The 26025-nt window shown below is 49.8% G+C and overlaps 1 protein-coding gene across 4 annotated transcripts in view; it reads right to left on the bottom strand.

Moving 5' to 3' along the window:
• Positions 1-1217: 1217 nt before the first annotated feature.
• The window catches only part of MAGI3 (membrane associated guanylate kinase, WW and PDZ domain containing 3), a 184782-nt gene continuing 159974 nt past the window's right edge, over positions 1218-26025 (bottom strand). The window contains exons 13-20 of one of the 4 annotated variants that reach the window (XM_053656000.1): positions 25527-25719; positions 23358-23546; positions 17560-17745; positions 9494-9596; positions 8742-8868; positions 8062-8205; positions 5397-5535; positions 1218-4070 (exon numbers count right to left, since the gene is read on the bottom strand). In XM_053656000.1, the coding sequence (XP_053511975.1) occupies positions 3061-4070; positions 5397-5535; positions 8062-8205; positions 8742-8868; positions 9494-9596; positions 17560-17745; positions 23358-23546; positions 25527-25719 (2091 nt within the window). In that variant the 3' untranslated portion in view covers positions 1218-3060. The remainder of the gene's footprint in view (positions 4071-5396; positions 5536-8061; positions 8206-8741; positions 8869-9493; positions 9597-17559; positions 17746-23357; positions 23547-25526; positions 25720-26025) is intronic. The other 3 variants (XM_053655999.1, XM_053656001.1, XM_053656002.1) reach the window with 3 other exon arrangements.

Raw genomic sequence — 26025 nt, forward strand, 5'->3', positions numbered from 1 at the left:
TTGCACAGCAGCGTGGAGAACCGACCCAAGTCGGTGACTGTCTCGAGCCGATCTGCTCACGACAGCCAAGATTACCGATTTCATGTAGGAATCACGGCGTGCCAAAACAAGCCACTGTGCCGCTGATCCCCCTCAGCAGCAGGACCAGCAGACAGTTCACAGGCCCCAGAGCACACCAGAGACCTGAGAAGGTGCCCTGATGTGTCTGGACGTCACGTCCATGACTGAACTGTCTTAATTCCCGTGGTCCGCAGTCAGGACACACTGGGCCACGCTTCCCCTGAAACACGCCTTCGTGAAGTCCTTAGACCGTCACACGGTTGAGTGCTGGCTTTCTTAAAGTCCAGCTCTCTTAGAGTATCGGCCTATTAAACGTGAAATTCCCGTGTCCACAGGTTTAAGAGCATTTGGCTTTTTCTGCACGAGAATATCTTACTATTAAAGAAGGAAATAACCGAGATAGATAGTCTTGTGAAAAAGTACAAAGCCTAGTGCTTTTCTGCGTCTAGGACTTCGGAAATAGTTGACTCTGTTCAAAGGCTACGTGACCCACAGCATTTGACGGGACTTGGTTAGAAGGTAAGGTGATAGCAGCTTAGTCTGAGCTCTCTCAGGTGGGACAGAGTTGATGGCTTCCCAGAACTTCCCAGCCACTGCGATCAGTGAAATCAACACCCGGACACCACAGAACCGCTGCCACTTTCCGCAGCCTCTGCTGTGATAAACCTCTGCTTGGAGGCTTGGGTTTTCCCTCTTAGTGTTGAGTTCATGCAATGGTGGGACTTAAAGTGGGAAATAAACCATTGTCTTAAAATAGGTTTTAGGCATATTCATACCAAGAATGAAATGAAAAATCAGAACACTTCATTCTTAAATTAAGTGTAAGCTGCAGTGACTAGAATGGCTGAAGCACAAGGTGAAGTTTCAGTCTGACGTAGCAGATCTCTGTGGCCCTGCGGTGTCTGGGCTTCCCTGCGCCCCCGCGAGATGTCTAGTGTTAGAGCTGCGTTTCCCTACGACGCGCCCTCGTATCTCCCTGACAGCAGAAGAAGGAAGGATGGCGGGGGGGAGTGAATTCTTATGCAAAGCTATTTTTTTTTTTTTACAATGAAAGGTACACAATTCATAGAACATTAAGCTTGAGATCGGTTTGAGTTAAACGTCCACCGAGGAGAGGACGACTCTCTGGGTGAGCTTCTCACCGTGGGAGTTTTCTTGACTGCAGGGCTGTCACTGGGAGGGACCCCTGTCATCAGGAGGACCAGCTCCAGACAGAGCGAGCCTAACTGTAAAAGAAATGCAGGCCATGAACTGGTTTTTGTTTTTTTTAATATCTATATAAAAAATAACGAGCAATTTACAGATCTCTCTCTCTAATCAGAACTCGAGTGTGTGTATAAAGGTGCTGTACAATGTACAAACATTTACAACCAGGACATCCGTGTCTGCTCAGCGTTCCAAGGCCGCGTTGCTAAGTCAGGATTTAATCGAGACAGTGACAGGTTACTTGGAAAGAGCCACATCAGACTGACAACATATGACAGTAAAGTTGTGTCACAGTTAACAATAAAAATAGGATTTTCATCACTAATTGCGGTCTATAGGGAAAATAAATCACTTCTGTGGTACTAAACTCATAGCGTTTATCAAGCCTTCTAATTTTGCTGTATTCAAGTAGTTACAGGTGGGAAAGCACAGGACGGGGCAGCGGGGGGCTCGCTCTGAGAGGCTCGTCTGTATCTACAGGGGCCGATCCAGGTTCCCAGGAGCGAGTTTCACGGTCAGACTCGAGAGGAAGGGCCCGGGTGACGGAACGAGTGTGTTCCAGTGCTCCCTGAACCAGTCTGAGAAGTTCCTGGATTTCTAGATGCTACTGAATGGTCGTCAGGGGACTAGCAATCTGCGTCTGTTCTGTGGAGTGAAATACTGTCTCCCCTTCCACGTGACTCTGATAAAGGCACTCGGAGACCCCCACTGCTGACGGGACCAAGGGTTCAGTCAGAGGAAGGCTGCTGCTTTCTCCCAGTATCTTTTCCAAAATTACCCTTTATCGCTGATGTTTTCTTTAAAGTATATTTTGTGTGTAGTTGCAGCCTCTTAAACTCCAGTCACATTCCAGTGGTCTCCCTTTTGTAAGATTCAGCAGGTGCCGTCTGTCACCGTGCCTGGCCTCACAGGGGTCTGCGTCCCCTGCGACCAGAGGAGCCGGTCCTTGCTCAGGCGGTGGACTGTGAAACTGGTCACACAAGTAAGTCCCTCACACAACCTGTATAATATTTTGGCTCTTAAAAGACGTAGTAATAACTAATGACTTAGCAGGTACCACCAAAATAGCCAGAAATTGGGTAGTTTTTCTTCAAACAGCAACACGCACTGTTTCCACACGAGCTGCTCTGAGGACTTAGGGGCTGGGTCCCCCCACAGGGGCGAACGCGTAATTGCTTAACGAATTGTACTTCCTCCGTTGCCAACACTCAGTTGCTAAGTAAGCTCTTTAACAGTTATACCTTGCCCAGCTGAGTTAAAACACAAAACCGCGACTGTCGATATTTGACTCCCTGTTTTTCTCCAGAGCGGAGAGGTCTGGGGTGTGGCTTTAAACGGGGCATCGTCTGGGGCTGCGGGAGGGGGCCCGCCCTCCTTGGGGACGAGTTCGTCTCCTCCTGCGGGGACTCGGTTCTCTCTGTAAACATGCAACATGCTACTGAGAATATCGACTTCCAAGCCGAACGTCATTTTCTCGTTACTGTGGAAACAGCCGGGCGGGGAGGGTACAACAGACAGGACACAGCAGAGACCTTGGCACAGACAGTCCGTTGTGACCACACTGTTAATACCGACGTCCTTCATTTCCGACACCGGAGGGCCAGCCGGTGCGTCCGAGGAGTGTGATGGCGGGCGGCCGTGGGGACAGGGCTGCTCAGCAAACGCGAGGCCCTTCGTGCAGCCTTGATGATCAGAGCAAAATGTACTCACGTGTGTTTCTGAATTTCTGGGGGGAAACGCCGCTTTTTCGGAAGGAGAGATTACAGCCTGTTTTTCGTGGTTTCAGGCTGGGGCTCACAGCCGTTTCTCCGCCACCCCAGTCACGCCCGAGGCTCTGCTGGCGCCGGGCACCTTCCAGGGCCCCGGGGTTATGGGCGGCTTCCTGGCCGGGGAGCCGCGCTCCGGCCTGGCGCCGCCGCCCTCTCGGTTCCTGTCGGCTGCCTCTCCTCCTCTGTCGTCCTCGAGTCTGTTCGGGGCCATCCTCTCCGTACGTGTCTCTCCTAAGGGGGCTCTCTTTCCCCTTTCACTTTCAGGTACCACTCTGTTCGTAACATTACTAGCCGCGGGCTTTTCATCCATTCGCTTGCTTTTCTCCTCCGGAGGCCGCGGACTCTGCTTCGTGTCTGTCCTGCCGCCACCCGATCGTTCTTTCCCATCTACGACCTGCTCAGCGCCCTCGCGAGCACGGCCCCCCGCCCGTCGGCCCCCCAACTCCAGGGCTTTGGCTGCAGCGTTGGGTCGGTCTTGTCGCCCTTCCGTTCTCTGCTGCTTCTTTGGGCTGGCGGAGCGTCCCCTCCGGGTGTGACCCTGGCCCGAGGCCACCCCGGCACTGCCCGGGCAGCTCTGAGTCTCCCCTTGCCTGGGGCTGGGCGATCGCTCTCTGGGCCTTCTCGTGGGGTCGTTTCTGAGAGGACTGGGCGTCTGTTGGGGAGGTTCCTCTGCATAGCGACTGGCTGGCTTTCTGGGACTAGCAGACCTGCCTCTGCGGGCAACACCATTTTCTGCTTTTAAGAGGTGTTTCTTGTCGCTGTGCCCGTGACTGCTGGGGGCATCCCTGCTACTCCCACTTTTCTGGAGAAGAGGCTGGTGCTTCATGTCAGACTGATGTAAAGTGCTTCTCTTCTCGGGCCCCATGTCCTTGAACTCTTCTGCCTTTTCACACACCTGTGCCCTGGTGAAGGCTCCCTCAGCTCCTGGCGCGCAGGGCTCCTCGCACTTGGACGCAGAATGAGAAGGTGGGGGGAACGGCGGCTGTTCGTCATAAATCACGTTTGAAGATGAAGGCTGAGGGCTATCCCGGCGACCTAAGGAGAGGGGTTTTGGGTGGAACATTGTTAAGTTTTAAGCTTTGACAGCCATTGTAATTGTACTGATTGCTTCAACAGTATGAGCATCTTATAGTTTAGTCTAAGTATCTCTCTATAAAGGCAGATGCATACAGCTATATTTGTACATCACGGGGAGGTTATTTATGCATAAAATAACAGTATTCATTTTTCTAATTACTTATGTACAATTAGTAATAGATGGTGTGTCAATTCTTTATAAGTAGTAAAGCCCAGTAAAACTTAAAATTAGACCAAATTACCTGGTCCAAGAAGCTTACTAATTGAGCTCTTATTGGAGGATAGAGCTTAAGGACATGCCAGACTCACGCATAAAGGAGACCAGCCTCTGTTGACCAGAACGAGGTTCATGGGCACTAGTAAATAATTGTCTTGCTTTAAGCGGTCAAATTTAATGTCAAAAGGAAATGGAAAAGTGCAGGAGATAGAATTAGATGTATTTAATAGCATCATTTTTAATTAAAAGAAAAAAGAGAAGGAGGTGATTGACAAGACATGCAAATTTACCAAGTCTTTTTAAGGAAAGACCAAGAAAAGCCCTGAAAGCCTTAATGCTGCTCAGGTTTCACGTAGGAGCACAGACCGGAAGGAGCCAAACCTGAAGGAGGAAGAGAAAAAGCCTAGGACTGTGTTAAAAAAAAAAAATCACAGCGCGGTTAGCAAAGACATCACTGGGAATGGGTGATTTACAAGCAGGTGGTGAAGGGACGCAGTCAGAGAATTACAGGCTGAAGGGGGCCGGCACTAAGTGGCGTGACACCTTCTTTCTAGACTAGTGCACTCAGTGTGAACACAGCGATTTCCAGCCCCGGGGTAGTTCAGAAACGCACAGGGAACCCGGCAAGGTCAGTACAGGCAGGGGCTGCGGCACCGCTGCTCACGGGCGCTCGCAGAGGCCTGACGTTCTTACTCGACTCGCTAAGAGAAGCGTATCTTACTATATGAAAAACTGAAGAAATTTCACATGTTTTTCATGCATTTAATTCATTTGCCTCTCATGTCCTTGTTTTGTACAGGCACATTTCTCTGCAAAACCAACTGGGTTTTGTATTGAAATTAGCTCAACATATTCCATTCCAGCAAAAGTCCTGCCTGCAGCCACACATTCTGTTACATTATTTTTAACTAATAAAAAGTATGCTGCGTAAGTGGCCTTAGATTCTGGTGTTTACTTTTGACATAGCTAGAAAAACATCCCCTCCAGTGAGATATCCCTTTCCCTTCTGCTGACCCCTCCCTAATAATCTCTCTTCACTTCTTGGTGGCGACAGGGGAGCTACTTACCGTGATCAGGTATCAAGCCAGTTCCTGGCCTCAAAAGAAGAAGAACTTTATTTCCACCGGCCTGGATGAGCTCGATTGCGCGGGTGTGTGTGATGCCTTGGGTGGGTTCTCCGTTGATTTCCACAATCTGGTCGCCCACCTAGACAGGGGACATGCACGGGAACAGCGTGGGACCACGTGTCTGCCATCGGTTTTGCTTTTGTCAACTCCAGGGCCCCCCAGTGTTGCCGAGCGCCTCTCTGATGTGTAAAGTATTTCACTTGTACGCGGTGCTGTCAGGCTAGAGTGAGATGTGGACAGATGACGGCCACGGGAAGAGAGGTGCAGCTTTACTTACTGCAGAAACCCTCCCCGGGACAATTGTGTGTGACTGGGAAGCAGGGGCGGGGCGGGATGTCTTGAAATCAAGAACCAAACGAAATATTCATAGATTAAAATGCTGAAAAAATTCATCCTGGACAGTATAGTAATATGAATCCTTACTCCTTTACTTTAGTGTAAAGCAATTTTCCTAAAAATATATATAAAAAACTAGTGATTAGAAGAAGACACCTCAGTACCACTGCTATTTCCTAGGTATGTGGTCTATTATTTTAAAAGACAAAGTATGGATGAGTCAAGTATTTTTGCAAAGGGCCTGATTAAAGACAATGATGGTAGTGATTTGATTCCAGATTTGAGAACATAGTTCAAGGTGACAAGCAACGGAAAGGTGTGGCTTCAAAACAAAACTGAATAGAAAATTACCGAAATTCTAAAAAGTAGCTCAAACATTTACACACACTCACGGGCTCTGTCCAGAAGAGGGCGCAGTGATTGTCTAACGCAGGTGGGTGGGATGAGCCTGTGTCCACCCGAGTACAGTGGTAGGACCCTGGGCTCCTGGGGTGTGCTGTCTGTCCCTCCCTCCCGGGGTCGTGGGGTCCTGAGGACGGTTCAGTGAGATGGGACATGACCCACCGACCAGAAATGCTAGCTTTGAGGTTAGCTATTTTCTGGTTTTCCCCCAAAATTTTTAAGTGCATTGGTATGAATTAAATTTAACTGTAGACTGTCTGTACAAGGTAAAAAATTTCAAGTGAACTAAATAGTGCGTTTTGTTGCATAGTTATGAAAAAAAGAGCATCTCGAAGAAATGGAGGATATCAAACAAGATTGGTGGATTTAACGTATAAACTGGAAATCTTTACAAAGATGATAATAGAATGGGGAAAATAAACGCTTTTTTTTAAAAAGCCCTTATACCCAGATTTCCCTTAAGTGACTGAAAAAAATCATTTTTGTGAGGAACTACAGATGACAAATTAGCGCTAGATATATAATCCTGATAATTTAGAGACAATTAGTATTGGAAGCCTACTTCAGGTATGTCTTGTAAAGCATGATCGAAATTAACTAATTTCAATCACGTTCTTTGGCTTAAATTTACCGTCTAAACATGCATACTTAGGTTTTAGCACAACAAATATACAATAAAACTTGTAATTGAACAGATTTGCCACCAGGTGTCGTTTTTGTTTAACTTTAAAACGAGTGTGCGGAGGGACAGGCCCTGGCCTCGGGGACACAAAGCTAAGGGTAGAAACGGCACCTCTGAGAGGGAGACGTAAACAGTCTTCTACAACTTTGTTACTTGTTACTTCCGAATTTTTAAATGTGGTAAGAATAAGATGGGGAACTTATATATCTTTTGGTAAATAGGACAACTTCATGTTCAGGTTTGTATAACAAACAAAAACTGTGGGGACAGAGGGAGGAGAGAGATGAAAGGCTGAAAAACGAGAACAGGAGAAGCGGAAGGGAAAGAGGAAGTTTAGGTCCCTCTAAGGCAGTCTCACGGTTTGTAAAACGTCCACAAAACAGCGTTTCCACCCCGTTGCTCGTGTTGCCTCCCGACCTGTGCGGTGTCCGCGGACCCCAAGGGGCCTGGGTCACGCTCTGGCCATCACCATCAGCGGCTGAGCAAACCCAGCAGGCGGCCAGGTTTTAATCCGTGGGTGGGGACGAGGGCACCTCCCTCCCGGGTCTCGTGGGGCCGGCAGAGCGCGGCCTCGCTGTGTCTTCCAACCCAAGTCCGCTCCACGGGAAGCCCTTCAGTCTGACCTGCTCCTTCCTGTGAACTTTCCCCACTCAGCGAACCTCTCACCACGTGGCTGAGGACCGTATTTTCTCCACCCTGAGTTTTAAGCAGATTGAAGGATCAGCCTAAGACTCGCTAAATTAAAAATCCTCTCAATGACTCTCAACACCTTTCCCATCTGTATTCCAAGTTAATGTTTTTTTGTTTGTTTGAGTGAATTACATTGTTTCGTATTACCCAAGTCCTATAACTCAGCATTAACTTCTGGGAGTTAATCTTCAATATTGAAAATAACTCATTATCTAGACATATTCTCCATCTAGTCTAGTCTTTGAACCAATCCCCACAGGGCACCGTGTTGGAGGTGAAGGTGCTGGATGGTGGGGACGGAACGGGGTGCAGCACAGCAGGCGGAGAGGGGACGGGACGTCGGAGGGGGCCCGCTGAGCGTCTGCCTCGCACGTTTCCGCAGCGGGAGGTCTCGTTTCTCAGATCCGAGAGCTTCCGCATTCCCCTCCACCAACGATTTTCACGAGTTCCCATTCTGCAGCCAGGACCAGAGGGTGAAGGCAGGAGCCCACTCACGTGAATCCTGCCGTCCTTGAGGGCGGGCCCGTCCTCCGCCAGGCGCAGGATGAACAGCCCCATGTTGTACTCCTTGCCCCCGCGGAGGCTGAACCCGAAGCCCCGGGGGCCCCTCTCCAGCTCCACCGGGTAGCAGCCCAGGCTCTGGAGGGAAGAGCAAAGAAAACGAGGTCATGGCCTGCTGGCTCTGTGGCGTGAGAGACGACTGCTTTTATAGCTGGGGGTACCATTCATATCCTCAGTAGGCATCTGTGGATCGTAGGGAAGGAATGGGCCTCTGGTTGAGGGCTGGGCGATTTTTGTAAATGTGGCCGAACTCTGTAGACTGCACGTCTTCTCTGCCAGTGGGTCATCAGTACAACAGGAGAACAGAGTTTGGGACGTGCCTCCTTTGCATTGTGACCGATTCTCCTGGGCAGCCGGCCGTGTGGGACACACAGCCCGAAGACCCCAGCCCTGCTCTGATGGACCGAGGCAGTGCTCTGAGTCCGCAGCTGCGGGGCAACCTTTTCTGTTACTCTGCATGCCCTCCCCGGGGGCTAACGGAACACCACACACACACAGTAGGTCCTCAAGAGTGATTAATTTCAGAAACAAATTGACCTAATTTGCAGTAAAGCTTCACCAGTGTCAGTGACTCACCAGTTAAAAACCACAGCCTGCCTGTGGGGTGTTCGTACCTGGCTGTGCCGCCCGCCAACCACGGAGATCACCGCGGTGTCCAGCTGAGCGAGGTGCCTGTGGTCGGACCACGAGTGTCGGTGGGAAGCGGGGCCATCTTTCCCCAGCTCGCTTTCCAGGGCACTTCTGCAAGAGAGAAACCAGGGCCCTCCCTGAACCGAGCACGTGAAAGACAGGCTAAAAGGAAGGGCAGGTCGATTTCATTTCTCTGAAAGGCTGGGCCTGGCCATTCTCCCCCTGACGAAGTGTCGCAGACGCTCCAGACCCAGACAGGTGAGGCGAACCGGGCGTGCCCCCAGCAGGACCCCAGTCGGGCAGCACCTCCAGGCATCTCCATCGGGCAGTAGAGGTCGCACTAGCCGACCGTGGCACTCGTGCGGCACCAGCGCCCGTGGAGAGAGGCTGTGTTGAATTTCTAGAAACCCGATTTTCAACAAAAGAGAGAAATAGGTACCAATGCTCCTCTGCTCTGCTCAGGTTGTCTGAGAGGGCAGCAGTCTCTGGGCTGTGGCTTCTTTCCAAGCCCCGCCCAGAGGGCAAAGGTGATGGGATGGAGGGGCTGCTCGCGGGTGCTCGGGGCACGCAGGCGGGAGGGGACTGGGAAGGCGGCTGAAGGTGGAAAGCGTGCACAAGCGTCCTCATTCGACCTCATCGGCTGTCTTCTGCATCACCCGGGGTGGGAGTGGGGGCCGTGGGGGTGAGGAGTGGGGAGATGAGAGAAAACCGCCAACGCCGGAGAAGCACAGCCTACCTGTCCCCAGGCGTGTGGTTGGCCTGCGACTGTCCCACGGGCCTGTGCTGCAGGGCCGGGCTCTGCCTGGCCGAGTTCGTTCCCGATGGCGGGCCATGATGCTCTGTTGGAATAAGAGAACAGCAGAAATGAGAATCTGTGCCTAAAACTAGGGAGGCCGAGCGGGTCTCTGAAAATGAGACGCTAACAAATGGTTGCTGTGCCCTGACTTCAGCGTCCGCAGCACGAGCTCTGCCCTCGGCTGCCTGGAAGGGGAACGTCCCCGCCTCCTGCCCTGTCTTTTGATTGATGCTTAGGTTCGAGAAGAGCAGTCCTGTGCTTATTACTCCACACTCTTTCCCTCCCCGCTTTCCTTGGGTCGCCCAGACGACGAGGAATGAACACCCTGAAGAGCAAAACCAGGCACACGCCCCATCACTGTGAACCACGAGGTGACAGGTCTCAGGAACACTGGCTGGGGGCCCTCCAGCAAATCCCACTCATGCCCCTGAACCTGCCTCTTCAGTGTGGGAGCAGTCACCTCACCTGAGGCTGAACCCAACAAGCAGCTTACAAAAAATCACCCCAAGTGATGACAAATGTTTGTAAAGACTTCCTGCTTCTGTTTCCTAACAGCACAAATGTAGGTGAAAGAAACATGATGTGTGTTTCCGTGTCTTTTGCAACAGCTCCCATGTGCTGCTTCCTGACGGCAGATGGGGACACGAAGCACAGCACCGAGGGCCAGACCACAGGGCAGGGGAGGTTTTGAGACTCAGGCGGCCAGACTCGTGTTTCTGACACTGGCACTTTCCATGTCTTGTCCTGTCCAACCGCAAACGCCGGGTACGCGAGATGCCAGAGAGCGGGGGCACAGCTGGGCCTGGGACCAGGAGCTCTGCTTGCCGGGGCTTCCACCTGACGCCCTCGTTCACTGGCTGTGCGCGCCTGAACCAACGAGTGGCAGGCTCTGCGCTTCTCATCCTCTCGTCTGCGGAAAGGGAGTCGGGGCCACCTTGTGGGGTCACTGTGAGCAGTCAGCTTACAAAAGCACACGATGAGAACACATTCACGATGGAAACATTTCCATTATAATTGTCATTGTTAGCATCATCATCAAAATGGTAAACTCCTCCTTGGGGCTGTATTTCTCTTCAAGTGTACGTTCTGAATTATTTACCTCACTTAGCTAAAATGCTTGCTGCGGGTGCCATTTTTAGATTAGGACACGTAGAAACTGACAGGAACTGAGTCTCGGAATAAGACGAGGTCAAAGCCAGTGTTAAAGACCAGGGACGTGTTTAGGAAGCAGCTTCTACTGAGGAAGCTGAGACTTCAGGCCTTACGACATGTGTCACTACTTTATGGCTTGGATTAAGTTTCTCTTCAAAGTTCTTGGGCCTAAAAACACAGATTAAATTATATTTAACACCTTCTTGCAACTGGGCTAGAGGGAGCTCTGCAGAAAGCGGGAACAGGAGGGGGAGGCATGCGGTCCCGCTCCTGGGCTTGCGTCCGCCTGGGTTTTGGTGCTGGGCGCCGATGCAGCTCATCCAAGGGTCGTCTTCCCTCTTTAAAGCCGTGTCCCAGAAGAGAGGAGTATGAACTTCCTCTCTGGGGGCTGTGTTCATATTACCACCACAAATGTTATTTTCCTGATCAGCTTATCAGGTTACCTATGCCAGCCTCCTCACCGGTCACCTTGCCCCAAGCTCATCTCCATTCTGCTTCCTGGACTCCAGACATAAATGGAAACATTACCACTGCCATGCTTAAAAATCTGTTAGCTTTCTACTGCTCATCAGATACAGTTTGAACTTGTCACCTGGGCACTCCTGCCTTTCCGCTTCATCTCCGTTTGGAATGGCCCCTCTCGGTGAGATGCCACCTGGCTCTGCAGGTGCAGTTTTCCCTGCAGTTACCACCCGTGCAGAGACTGAGCTCCTGGATGGCAGGAACCACGCTCGCTTACCTCCATGTTCCCAGGAAGGCCTCCGCCTTTGCTTACTGGGTATGTCCATTTCAGGTTACCCGCCTCTAGACTTGAGAGTTCACTCTAGGGCTGAAATCTCCTCTGCCATTGGAAATGCACAGCTACCCTTAAGGGAATGGAAATAATTCCATCCGCCAAGATGAATGGGAGATTCCTGTACCTTTGCACAAGTCCAACACAGATAATTTTTGGCTTCACTAGCCTGGCTAGATCAAGGGGAGTGAAACCACAGGGCAGTAAAAATACGCTGATCAATTTCAAGTTCCCCTCCACCTGATGGTGGGAGGTGCCACTGCGGGGGGGGGGGGGGGGGTGGTGTTGGGGGGGGAGGCACAGCCAGCTGGTGCTACTCTTTCAGTTCCATGGTCTTTATTGTTCTCTCAAGGTTAAGTTAAACTTTCTGTCATCACTGTTCTTTCAGTTTCAGTCATTCACTTTATTTGTGTTAAAAGCTGTTCTACATCTCAAAGTTAAATATTTATTCCAAGATGTCAAACAGGCTTTTGTTCTCTCTGAATTTTATCTGAAATTTCTTCAACTAGTAAAGCAAAGGGTTGGGAAGTGCTAGTTCTCAATGACAGTGGAATTTTCTCGGGAGTTTCTGTAACTGCTGAAGAAAAAGCGCGTTATCACTGGAAGACGAACACAAACTCCCGAAGTTCTACAGTAAGTGGCACACGGCGCGCCGGGCGTCATCGGCACTGAGACCACCTGTGGGAGAGCTTTCCAAAACTCTGCTAAAGGTCAAAGGGGGACCCCCCAAAACTGGGATTTACTTGTAAAAAGTCTTCTGTTCTTACATATTTAAATTTCAGTCACCTTCAAAGTGCTCTCCATTTGACGCCATACACCTCCCGAGACTTTTCCACTGCTCCAAACAGTTTTTGAATGTGTCAATTTTGATGCCTTTTAGTGCTTTTGCTATTTTTTTGTTTCACCTCTTCTGCATCACCAGCAAGACATTTCCATTTCGGGACTTTTTTCATCGTGGAAACGGAAGTGGCTTGGGGTGAGGCAGGCGGGGCGTGGGGGTCACGCTGTTTTTGGTCAAAAACTGCTGGACACGCAGCACGGTGTGGGCAGGGGTGCTCACAGATCGCCCGTCATGAAATGGGCAAATGCGTGAGTCTTCAAAAAAAGATTCACTGCAGTTGAACGCAGCCTCTCACAACAACATCGGCTGGTACACTGACACAGACGGGTTCCTAGAACACTCAGCTGGCAGGGGAGGCCTGTACTACACGGGGCCCACCCACCCTTGAAGTATCTTCTGGAATTATCCAGAAGATAATTCTAGTTTTTTTGGGGTCCCCTCCCATAAAAGATGATCTGAATAATTGGAGACATCCATGCTCTAGGGTAGGATGACGATATTTAAATGTATAAATTTCCCTACAGCTACTGTATATTCAATATATTCCAATAAAAACTGCAGTTGAACTTTTTTGGAGGAGTATGACTGCTCTAAAAGTTTATATGAAAAGGTTTCATCAGCATCCAGTCTATTTGGAGTGGGGGAGGGTTTGCAGAAAGACTTGCCTTAACAGATACTAGGATATACCACAGAGTTACATATTAAAAGTATACACACACACAGTTTAAAATATTAGCTGTAAATGAGCCCAAGAACAGAAAAGTCAACAGAAGAGAAAGAGACTCATGTTTCAGGGGAAGTTGACAGGCAGAGACGGCTCCACGGTGAACAAGGAAACCAACTGCTGACGGCTGGTGCTAGAAAGACCACTCACTATGGGAAAAAAACTAAACGGGGTCCCTCCTAAACCATACACATCACAGGGAGGCTCCTGACAGAGTAAAGACCTAAATGCAAAATGCAAAGTTACAAATCTAACAGATGGTGGCGGCAGAGAGAAGCTCTGCCGCTGGGCGGGGAAGGGTAACTTACCTTCAACTTCCATGGCACAAGCCATAAGGTAAAAGTTTTATATGGGATTATGCTTGATTACATCTAAATTAAAAATCTCTGTATAATGAAGGGCATCATGTCAAAAGTTAACAGATGACGGGAGGTTATTTGTGCTTTCTAAATTAATTTAGACTAATGCCTACATAATTAACAAGGAAGAGCTACATATCAACAAGAAAAAGACAGAAATCCCACAAGAATAAAGAGTAAGGATATGAAGAGGAAATTCACAAGAAGAAAAAAAACCTCAAAACAAGCATCTGAGGAGATGCTCAAATCCATAGACTGTCAAAGATGGGGGGATGCAGGGCGGGGGGGACCAGTCATAGGTGATGAGTAAATATACAATATAGAAGATAAAGAACTGTCAAGCAATCGATTAAGTTTGCCCAGCACCAGGGATAAATCTCAAAAAACACATGAGGCCATGATACCAAAGCACAAGCAACCAAAGATACATGTACATCCACTGAGGACTTTGTATCAGAACATGAAAAGCCTCATAATCCAACAAAAAGACAAGCCGACAAAGCGGGCACAGGCTGAGCAGACCCTCCCCCAACGACGACGCACAAACGGCGGAAAGTGCGGCGAGGCCACCCGACAGCATCAGTCCTCGGGGAACTTCAAATAGGAACCACTGAGGGACCACTTCACACGCACAAGGATGCCCAGAATAAAAAACAAAACGGAAAAGCCACGCTGGCGAGGACATGGAGAGATCCGAAGCCTCTGCACGCTGGTGGGAACAGAGAACGGTGCAGAGTGGAAGACAGTTAGTTCCTCGACTGTCACACAGAGTCAGCCTGACTCGCCACTCCCAGGTGGATCGAAAACACGCATCTGTAGAAAACCCTGTGCACTGACAGTCACGGCAGCATTACTCACAACAGTGGGAAAAAAAATGGGATGGAGAGAAAAGAAGAAACAGCTCACGTTGAACGCCGGGCAGGGCCACGAAACAGAGTCCCCAAGTCACGGATATGTCTGAGACTTTTGTACCAGACAGGACGCCTGGCTCGGGGACCTGGTTAAACATTTTCTTTGCAAATTAGGCACCAATGGCGCAGACAGGAAACGCTGCCCAGCAGAAGGAGAACAGGAGAATGAAGGGAACAAGCTCTCCTTCTCCAGTGAACGGTCTTCACTTGTCACAGAAAGCGGTTCCAGGTGGAAGCCAACGCTCGAGTGGTCGCAGCACAGACGCTCGAGCTGTGAGCATTCGTTTGGCGCCACTGCGGTTGGTGGATTTCATACCGAGCACGACGAGAGAAGACTTACAAACACCATGATTCGGATTTTTATGGAGAGGAGATACTTCATAATTTTTTTTCTGAGAGAATAAGAGAGTCTGAATGCTTCCGTTGATTAATAAAACTGAAGGAGTATAATAAAATAAGGTATAATCACTGAAATGCGATCATAGTTTTAAGAGGCTGAGCTCACACATAAAACACTCGTTAAAGAAAAATGAGCGATTTCAGACAACCTCTTGGAGAATACACCATCAGTGATAAGGGGTAATTCTGAAAACAGAACCAAACCAAACACTGACAGAAATGGTCTTCCTGCAACTGGACTTTATCAGTCTCAATGTGTGGCCCACATGTACAGTACTGAGAGCAAGCACTTTGAAAATTTTACAATTTGACAGTAATTTTATGTCTTTGTTCTTACTTTTTCATTTAATTTTTATTGTGTCTCACGAAAATGCTGTCTGACAGGCTGGACAAAACCACTGGTCCTTTCTGTAAGATGGTCTGAGAAACCCTGGTCTGCCCCCCGCCAGCTGCACCCATGCCTTCCAGCAGTCCCATCACTACTGCGCGCCATGCACAGTGATACAAGTGATGGGCACATCCATCTGTGAACATCCCCGAAGTGCCATTTCCTGGGGCACTGGGCCGGCTTCTCTTTGTGGGTCACAGAACAAATTTAAGGCTAAAAAGCGGGCTATGGAGATCATGGTAAAGAAACTGAGATAAAGGAATCTGACCCAAGTCACACTTAGTGACACTAATTCCTCACTGAAAAAAAGTTTTACTGAGCACTCGCTATGTGCCTAACCTTGTATTAGATCTGAGGGGTTCAGCACCAGCATCTCAAAGTATCCAAGGTCAAGAGCCTTAGGACTTTACATGGTGGCGGGGAGATGACCATAAACAAGTAGTTACATAATCTCAGTGCAAGATCAGTGCGAGGAAAAGGGGTAAAGCAGGTGAGGGGGCAGGGCCACGGGGCCCAGGGCTGTTTCAGAAACTGGTTGGGAAGGCACAGCAGTGACGCCTGGGGGCCGGACTGCCTGGTTCAAACACTGGCTCTGTCGCCAAGCTGTCTAACTGCTCTGGGGCTCAGTTTCCTCATCTACAGAATGGGAAGATAATGGAGCCCACCCAGAGTTCGTGTGAGCACTAACTGAATTAATAGATTTAAAGCATTTAAAGGCACTATCACCCACACAGTGTTTACTAAATCCCACGATTAATTCCTCAGGCAGTGAGATTTACGCCGGGACCTGAATGCGGGAGCTGGCTGTGCAGAGATGGAGCCAGGTGATGACGGCTATCATCGGGGGAGCACCTTCGGGTGTGTGTGCCCATTACACACACTTTCACCTTTAACCTTCACCACGACCCAGAAACTGACACCATTAATCCCACTCCACAACTGAAAGACCAAAGGGAGGAAATGCTAAGTGGCTGATGCACTAATCAGGGCCCCTGAGTGTTGCCAGAGCCTGGCCTCCGGGCTGGTCCCGCCCCTGCCAGGTGTGGGCACAGAGCGGACGAGCACCCGACTCTTACCTTGTTCATTCATTCGCTCACTCATTCCTTCACTCAAAAACATTAACTGAGCACCAAGTTTCGTGGGCAATTGGTAATTTCTTTGTCTTCAAAAAGCAGATAATCCCCTTTAAAAGCAGGAGCATTATATGTTAGTAATGCTCAAGGACCTGCAGAAATAGCCATGGGATGGAGGGGAGGGGGCCCAACTCGAGGTCTAGCCCAGAAGGGGGTTTGGGGAGGACACTGGGGGCAAACTTAAAAGGCAGGTTGGAGCAAAAGCAGAAAAACAACTTTCTGTGCCGAGAGTGTGCAGCGCCTACTGGGGAGGGTTCAGAAGGAAGCAGAGCAGTCGGGTCAGATCTGGGCAGTGGGGGGGCAGGCAGGAGGAGGGAAGGGAGCGAGGCGGGGGCGTCGCAGGGTCCTAGAACTGGAGACGCCTCGGCGCGGGCAGCAGGCGGATGGACGCCTGTCCAGGCAGGATCCTGGACAGGAAGCAGGTTTACCTACTACCTTGGAACAAAATGTATGACCTGGAGCAGTAGGAAGAGAAGAGAGAGGAAGAATGAGAATTGAAAGAATTAAAGGACTGACAGGATTAGAGGATCCTGGGGGTGGGGGATGGGACATGAAGACGCACTGCAGTACAAGCAATTTAACAGGCAAGACTGATCCTCCTAATTCTGCTGTTCTGGGCTTCTACTCAGTTTTACAAAATCGGGACAAACCAGGACAAATGCGATGAGCGTTATGTAATGGTTACCTTGTAATTATAAACAAAGACTATGAACAGGGGCTATTGAAAGTGGTTCCCAATTAGGAATTCTTAATGATCAAAAGGCAGCTTTGAAGCAAAGCAAGACACGAAATGCATTTCATGCCCTGTTTACCAGCGCTCCTGCAGATGCCCTCCCTCCCATCCGTCTGTCTGTCCGTCCATCAGTCCGTGAGGCAGCTGCCCAGAGCACAGCCCATGCAAGGCAAGGACATGGTGACAGGGGTCGGCCATGAAGGACCTGCACTACTCACTCTGACCTCTTCTGAGGATCTTCTCTTACTGGAGCAGAGACTTCAGACATTATTTTAAAAGGAATAGAATCTGAAAAGTTTTAGCAACCTCTTTCACTTCTGGGGGCTTGCCTATGCAGCTCATAAACACATGGCCACCAAAAATAATCCCGGCCGGATTATTTTTCTCGAGCTACTGACAACTTTATAATAAACTTCTGCATCCATTAAGCAGAAAAGGCAAGAAGGCGACCCTCCAGGGCACAGCCACGGCTCTGTCGCTGCAGCGACTGTGGCTGAGCCAGAGGAAGCCGCCACCCGCCACAGGCTCGGTGTCTGTCGGATCGCCTGGGCAGGCAGGTCGCCGGGCCCTTACCGTCTTCGGGAATGACCGTCAGGGTGACGGTGACGCCGGCATCCTTGATCAGCTGCACGATGCCATCGTGGGACAGGTCGACGATGGACTGCCCATTCACCGCGGAGATGAGGTCTCCGACCTTGAGCTTCCCGCAGCGGTCGGCGGGGCTTCCCTCTATGACTCGGCCGATTTTGTGGGGGATGACTGTGAGAAAAACATCCCGGGTTCTTCAGTTATTTAAGAAATCTGTTACTACTGGATTTAGCATCATCATTAGTTAAAAATTTCACACAACATCAAAGGAAAGCCTTTTCAAACATGGCAAGACAGGACCGCAGGTGCGCACCGCGACCCAGGGCAGCCGCTGCGCACGGACGGCCTTCTGCTCTGCCCGCAAACCCTCGCTGCGGGGCTGCGACGGCGGCAGAGGCGCCGCTCCGCTCTTTCCTGTGACCCGGCTCCACTTTCACGCTGCCACCCTGTCATCCTGCCGAGACTGCCGGCCTCACCGCTACCGAGGACAACTGACCCGCTCACCTGATGTTTCTGGTCTGCTGCTGGACACCCGGCTGCATCACAGTTTGGCTATCTGACTTTCTAAAGATTTTATTTATTTATTTACTTACTTACTTACTTACTTATTCTTAGAGAGAGTGGAGGGAGGGGAGAGAGAAGGGAGCAAACCTCGACGTGGGAGAGGAACCCCAACTGGTTGCCTCTTGCCTGTCCAGCCGGGATCTGGCCCACAACCCAGGCATGTGCCCTGACTGGGAATCGAACCAGCGACCTTTCAGTGTGTGGGCTGACGCTCATCCCACTGAGCCACACCAGTCAGGGTGCATTTTGGTCTATTTTAGAAACTGCTACAATGAGACCATCTTCGGTCTTATCAAAGGGGCATTTACTCCCAGCAGGAACTTTGTGCATAAATGCAGTTCAAACTCAAGTTTAGGGCTCAGATGTTCTGCCAGAAATCCAGGTACAGTGAAAGTCTGACTGATGTTCACATGAATCCTATTTAGTTCTAAAGCAAAGTTAATTCCTTTTATTTAGGCCTTTAGATCTTTTTTTGTTTGTTTGTTTTAAACTCTTCACCCAAGGACATTTTTCATTGCTTTTTAGAGAGAGAGGAAGGGAGAGAGAAAAACATCCATGTGAGAGAGAAACTTCAATCAGTTGTCTCCTGTTCACACCCTGACTGGGGATTGAATGTGCCTGGATCAAAGATCACAACCCAGGCATGTGCCCCGACTGGGAATCGAACCAGCAACCTTTCAGTTATGGGACGACACTCCAACCGACTGAGACACACTGGCCTGAAGGTCCCAAGCTGGGCCTAGGCCCTCTGTGCCTCTGTGCGGTTCGGTGAGGAGCCCCTCGTCTGTATCGTTGAAGGCTTCCCTGACCACTGAGCACGCTGCCATTGTCATGGCTTAAAATGAGTTCTCCGGGGCCTCGTCCGAATGCCTCTCACCACTTGCAAAAAGGCATCTGTGTGTGTTCTCGAGACTCCCCTTCCCTGGGCCGGTGAACTTCCAAGGCCCCGCGGCCCCACTGACTGTTTTGAACGGGGACGGTTAATGTTTTAAATGGCACAGTGACCGTGTTCGCTGCCCCAGTGAGATGGGCTCCTTACTGCAGCTGTCTGGGCCTTGGTGTGTGCGAGGGACACTTTTCTAGACCCGTGTTTGGAACTGAAGTTGTTGCTGGCCCTGCTTCCTGTCCCGGACCGCTGTTTCCTGCTCTTCCAGGATTACACACAGAGAGATTTTATCTTAAAGGCGAGGAAGTCGAGGTTGGAAGCAAGGGCCTTTTAGCTCTGAATCATCTCGAGCACTCATTATGCCACTTTCCTTACAAACAAAGTAATTAGGAAAGTGCCAGGGGGCGGGGGGGGGGTGGTTTGTGGGGTCAGGGCCAGGTGCGGGAGCTGAGTCACTGCCTGCACAACAGGTGCCCCATCAGAAGCCCGGTGACTCACTCGGTGGCCCCGTGGTGACTTCCCAAATCAATGCCTCAGTGACTCTCCTTGGAAAAGATTTACTCGTACAGTGTTCATTCCAGATCCCCTGAGAAGAAAATTATTCAGCCCCTTGGCCCACGGGAAGGGGTCTGTTCAGACTGGGGAGACCGTCAGACTGAGTGAATCTCTGGAGGCTCCGTGGCTCCGTCCTCACCAGGTGAGCGTGTGGTCGGAAGCAGCTGGCAGGGAAGGACCCCCTGCAGGGCTGGCCTTCTGGGGGAGGGGTGGTGAGAGTCTCGGTCCTTGTCGGCATTTAAAGCAGGACCGGCAGGATGGCTGGAAACAGCAAACAGACCAGTGGAAAGGCAGCTTCCGAACATGCTCCAGCTGGACTGTTTCCAAGGTAACCCCTGAGCGTACACAGCTAAGGGAGAGTCGAAGTCCTGCCTTGGGTTTGTCGGTTCACCTGGCTTCCTTCACCTCCAGTCTCACTGTGTTTCACAGACTGGCCTGCCCAGCGGCCAAGATCACTGTGGTGCTTTTTAAAACACTGCGTTTCAGGGAAAGAAAGGGCAGTAACTGAAAATGCCTCCTTCTCAAAGAAATCCTTTGCAACCAGAACTGAAAAGTATGTGATAAGAAAGAGAAACATGAAAACCTCTCAAGTCCTGGCAAAGCAAAAACTAGCCAAGTCCTCTTTGTCTTCAGGTCTTTCCTGAGCACGCCATTCATTCAGCACTTACTCCAACTGGGCCCAAGGGCGCTGGGCCCCGGTCTCTGAAAAATGGCAGGGACTCTCAGGATTTCATAACTGGTATTAGTGACAAATGTCACTGGGAAGCACATGGATCAGAAGGAAAAATAATCTGTACGGAGTGGGATACCTTTCTCTGCCAAAACAAGGTCCGTGGAGCAGAATCTGCTCTGACACAGGTCCCTGCTTCACACCGATGCTGCCATCACTCTTTTCCGAACCAAAGCTCCTCCGCCCAGCTCTCCCCCACACACCCCCCGCCCCAGCCCTTTCTCCCATCTGTAGGAGATGAATGGAGCTCCAAGAAGAGCGCTAGCAGGGCTCAGCGTTTTGTGAAGCTGTTAACTAGCATTTTGTGAAATTATCAATTCTGGTTCTGGGCCATGACTGAACATCTCGAGTGCTTTATCTAAAATTCATTGCCAACCTCGGCCTAATTTACCATTCAAGCTGATAATTAATGAGCTGCAAACACTCATTTCCTGCCACACATTAGCCACTGCCTGGATCTTACATTTTAATTGGGCTTTCTTTCCCATCTCATTAATACACTTTTTAAAGTTTCTTTTAAAAAAAGATCAAGGGACAGTGACAAACGGTTTCATAAATAACGACGCTGACAGCGGCAGCAGACACCGGCGGCTCACGTTTCTTGCGGGTCCAGGCTAAGAACTCAACACATTCTCTCCTGCAACCCTCAGACTCGGGAGAGACAGAAGTGGCACCACCACCCTCATTTACAGAGGGCACCGGAGCTCTTGCAGGGTCAGTGGTGTGCCCAGTGTCAGACGGCTATTACGAGACGTCAGCTGGGCTCCAACCCAAGCCGGTCTGGTCACACAGCCCAGCATCTAGAGAGACGGACTGTCTCGTACAGACACCTACCGTGCTGGGACCATCACAACAGTGAGAGATGGTTTAAACAAGTAAGTGGGAACCATGAACTGTTAAATATAAACTACTATAATGTATACAAATAAGAGTGTATTGAATATATAATATGTAATATAATTTTTAAATATAAAGATGTTAAACATGTTTAAGTAATGCAACTTATTTTACTGAATTCCTCTAAATCGCTTAGTTAAATGGTGAACATGGACTCTAACTTTTAAAATAATTTTTTAAAAGATTTTTATTTTTAGAGAGAGGAAGGGAAGGAAAAAGAAATATGAGTACATGGTTGCCTCTTGTGCGCCCCCTACTGGAGACCTAGCCTGCAACCCAGGCATGTGCCCTGACTGGGAATCGAACCAGCAACCCTTTGTTTCTCAGGCTGGTGCTCAATCCACTGAGCCATGCTAGCCAGGGCACTCTCCCCTAATTTTTATAGTACTAGAAAAGGAATATCTTCAGTATAAAAAGTGCTTAGCATCTGTCATACTGAGTAACAATCTCTTCACCTTTTTTTGCTGAATCTGAAAGTCTCAGATTCTTGTACAGCATTAGAATGAGAACGTGATGATCTAGAAATGGGAGTTTGGGGAGATTCTTATTTCTAACGATACAACGTGAAATCCACCTAAAAGCTCTTTCTTTCATTTTTCTGAGACAGGACACATAATCACCCTCACAGCATCGGCGGCAGTTCCAGCTCCCAGTGTTACCATAGCAACTGCTTATGGAAAACGGAAAGCAGCGGCGGTGAGCAGTGACCTGGTCCCAGAGACGCAGCTCACGCAGGTCCCAGGCTTCTTGCTCTACACACTTGCATTCCACTTTAGCGAGATTTGTGCAAATTCGTTTGGCTCCCAGCACTGTCCTGGAACCGCCTGCTTTGCTTGCTAAGATTTCACGACTGGCCATCACATCTTCCAGGGGCGGGTCTCCCTGCCCAGGAAATGACCAAACCCACTGGCAGGGCAGGAGGCGTTTTCAGGGCTCCGTGTGCCTTAGAAAAATAAGTTACTGGGCACGCGTGAAACATAAGTGTTTGCTGGTTCTCATATTTATTTGGGTTTTATAATTGTATTTAGAGATAATTATTTCTTAGAACCGCTAAGTTCCAGACAAATATTTAATTTGTTGAATCCTAACAGACCTGATATACTAGAGGTAATTCTCTTTGTTGAGGGAACACGTACATATTCATCCTTTCTTTGCACATGAGAATATTCTGTTAAACCAGGTTTAGGATATTTAGATTAATTTTTAAGTGTTCTGACAAAATTTTTACCTTTCGATGAGTCATAAATAAAAGGGAAGAATGCTTATTATTCAAGAAGGTCACTTTAGAGCTGGAATATGGCAATTATTAAACTACTTCTACCCGGCTGGTGGGGCTCAGTGGATTGAGCTCAGGCCTGCAAACAAAGGGTCAGTCACCAGTTCGATTCCCAGGCAGGGCACATGCTTGGGTTGCAGGCCAGGTCCCCAGTAGGGGGCATGCAAGAGGCAATCACACATTGATGTTTCTTTCCCTCTTTCTCCTTCCCTTCCCCCTCTCTAAAAATAAATAAAATCTAAAAAAAGAAAAATTTTAAAAATAAACTACTTCTACCACTTAATTAATTTCTGCGTACACAATTTCTCCTAAAAAATACTTGTGTCCCTATATTAAAAAAAATTCAGCACTGTTCTTTCATTAACAACTAGATCCTGTCTTCGATATACTGTCAAAGATAATCTTTTTAAAAAAATTTTATTTATTTATTTTGAGAGAGAGGGAAGGGAGGAAGAAAGAGAGGAACGGAAACATCAATGTGTGAGAGAAACATCAATAGGTTGCCTCTTGCCTGAAAGAAAGGCCGGGCCTGCAGCTGAAGCATGTGCCCCGACTGGGAATCAAACCAGCAACTTTTGGTTTGTGGGACCACGCCCAACCCACTGAGCCACATCAGCCAAGGCCAAAGATAATCTTGATGCAAACTCAGCTGCTCACACTTCTTTTCTGGCACCTGAGATGATATACAAACCCAAAGTCTAGGAGGTTTGGGTCAGATTACCTGATTTGGAAAACAAAGAAAACATTCATCATTCATAAAAAGTGAAGTCTCTAAGGCCATTCACACACAATTCCTGCTCCGTTTCATACACTCCAGTGGGAGACTCAGAAAACTGAATTCCTGGGCTGTGGCCACGGGACGCAGCCGCCCTTACCTCCCGGGGGCGGTTTGTTTTTGGAGGTGAGGATGACGAAGCCGAACCCTTCCTTTTCCTTCCGCTGTAGGACGACGTCATAGGCCTCCTGGGACGCAGGCCGGGCCACCGCCTCCGGTCGGCTCAGGTGGGGAGACCCGTTCTGTGTTGGAACGAGGGCTGGGGAGCTGTCCTCCTCGGGCTGTTTCTCTACAATAAACATGACCGAACTTGGCATTGCCGGCACATCGTAATTTTTGATAACTAAAGTCATTTTGTGCTGAGCCTCTCACAAAAATACTCAGTTTCTAACAAGAACATAGAAGAGTCGCGTGCCCCCACCCACGGGCGCTCCGGACGGGAGCGAGTGCAGACGGGGCGGCCGTCTCTCTAGTGCCTTCAAAGCCCGAGGCAGAAGCGAGGGGAAAGACGCACAGTGCGCTCTCATGGCAAAGCGGGGTTTTGGAAGCGTCCTCGAAATCCGACAGTAGGAAATGTTCTTCAAGACACTGCCTGAATTCCAGAACAGCTTTCAGCCCTGACCAGTGATTTTAACAACAGGTGACGATGAGGAATGACACAGTGAACTTCCTTTTAAAGTCAACTCCCACTGTAACTGAGCGCAGGCCATGCCGTCTGGGACATGGCGGCACCAGGACAGTGGGGCTGCCTGCCGCAGGGGGAGGGCCACAACCCGGGGTTCGGGGTTTGGGGTTCGCCTCACACAGTGGGGTTAGAGCTGCAGACTGACGCCATCGGCCCGTTCGCAGGCACAGAACAAGCTGTCCGCAGGGACGGCGACCTCCCTTAGCAGAGGTCGGGGCTGCCCGGATCCCCACAAATGGCCAGTTAGCCTGCACCTCCTCCTCCAAGGATAATGTCACGATTTGAGGAATAACACTACAAGTTAATCCTAACTGACTCTTAAAAGGTAAATTTTGTGCCCTAAGTCGATATAAATCATCGTTAACCACCACAACACGCTGCCACTGACGAGCACACACGCAGCATCTGTTCTGGCTCAACGTCTGTCTGATTTCTGAGACCAGTTCTGAATCTCGGCAAAAAGCCACTGATACCCAATTGTTAATAAAAAATAACGGATTTTTTAGTGCCATGCAGGTTGGAACGAACTAGCTAAACATCTGCAGTGACAGCAGATGAGTGTGAAACGTCTCGGGATGCCATCCCAGAGACAGCCGGCCTCCGGTGTCGAACACCCGTTTTTACCATGTTTCTGTGCCGTGCGCCGCCACCTCGGACTCCAGCACAACTGAAGGGAGGCGACGCCGCGTTAATGGATCTGTGTGCACCTCCAAACGCCCGGTCTTTCAGAAGAGAGGCCAGGCTTTACCCAGGACGCTGCAATCAGAGCAGGGCCTCACTTTCCAAGAGTGATGCAAACAGTCGTCAAGTCAACAGACGGTGACTGAACGGACAAATGCCTGCCCTCAGGGGCTTCCGTCTTGTGCTACAGATGAGCGGCTTTGTCGGACTTTAAGTGGCAAGAAGTCACTTCCCAAAATTCCCGTTTTATACTCACAAAACTATTGATGAGCACAATGTAAGAGAGATTTGTATCTGAGGGTACAATTTGGACCCCAAGTCTTTGTGAAACACCTGTTCTAATCCCGGCCCCACGACTGCCCAGTCACGTGTCTCCCCGTCTGTGTCCCCATCTCCCCGTGTCACTGTGATGCTGCGTCACGGCAGTATTCACAGCTTGGCGTTGTCAAGGCTCAGTAAAACCATCCGTCTGCCCAGGACACAGTCAGCGCTAAATGTTAAATTAAATTATATCACAACCTCTCAGGTAGAAACATTCTGCCCGCTGAATGGTTGGGATTCCACCAGGACCCAAAACCTTCTGATACAGACCTACTGTGACACACAGGACGACCAAAGGACTGTGTTTGCTTTTCACAAAACAGACCGAACCTGGTAAATTCGTCAACCACGACCACAATCTTGATGCGGAAGACCCCAATTCCTCTCTTTTGACAGCAGTAGTACTATCTCGGAATCCTTCTGACCTTACAAGTCCTCCCACAATGAGGCCCTGGGCCACACCAGACCAGCTGCCTCACACACGGCTAGACACGAAACACGCAAAACAACCCGCAGAACCACACAGAAGGTCTCTTTGGTGACGCAGCGGAGCGTGCGGGGGGTGGGGGGGGGGCTGCCTACCGCCACAGAAGATCTTCCTCCGCACGGTGAGCAGCACGTGGCCGTTGCGGGCGGCGGTCGTCATCAGGTCCAGCACTTGCTTGTGTGACTTCCCCTTGACGGGGACCCCGTCGATGCACATCAGCTCGTCCGCTGCACGCAGCCGGCCGTCCTTCTCAGCTGCGCCCAGGGGGATGATGGCCCCGATGTATATCTGACAGGCGACAAAGCACAGGTTGCTCGCTCTACGGGTCTGCAGGGACCCGCTCAGATCCTGAACTGCTACGTCTTGGACTCCCTGGCTCAGTCCTGTGCACACCCACGGACTTCCGCTGTGTGGCCACGGGGACAGTCACGCCTTGGGGGGCATCTTAGAACGGGACCATTCTCCAGAACGGCTCTGCAGATAACCACACTACGTCACCCCTTCTGGGTCCTCTGAGGTGAGGACAAAGGAGTGGGGACCACGAGGCTGTTCAGTAACTGTAAAAGAGTACACCATCACCGCAACTACACAAGA

Source organism: Artibeus jamaicensis, unplaced genomic scaffold (genome assembly GCF_021234435.1).
Source record: "Artibeus jamaicensis isolate MK-2021 breed Jamaican fruit bat unplaced genomic scaffold, CSHL_Jam_final scaffold_1689, whole genome shotgun sequence".
Taxonomy (NCBI): domain Eukaryota; kingdom Metazoa; phylum Chordata; class Mammalia; order Chiroptera; family Phyllostomidae; genus Artibeus; species Artibeus jamaicensis.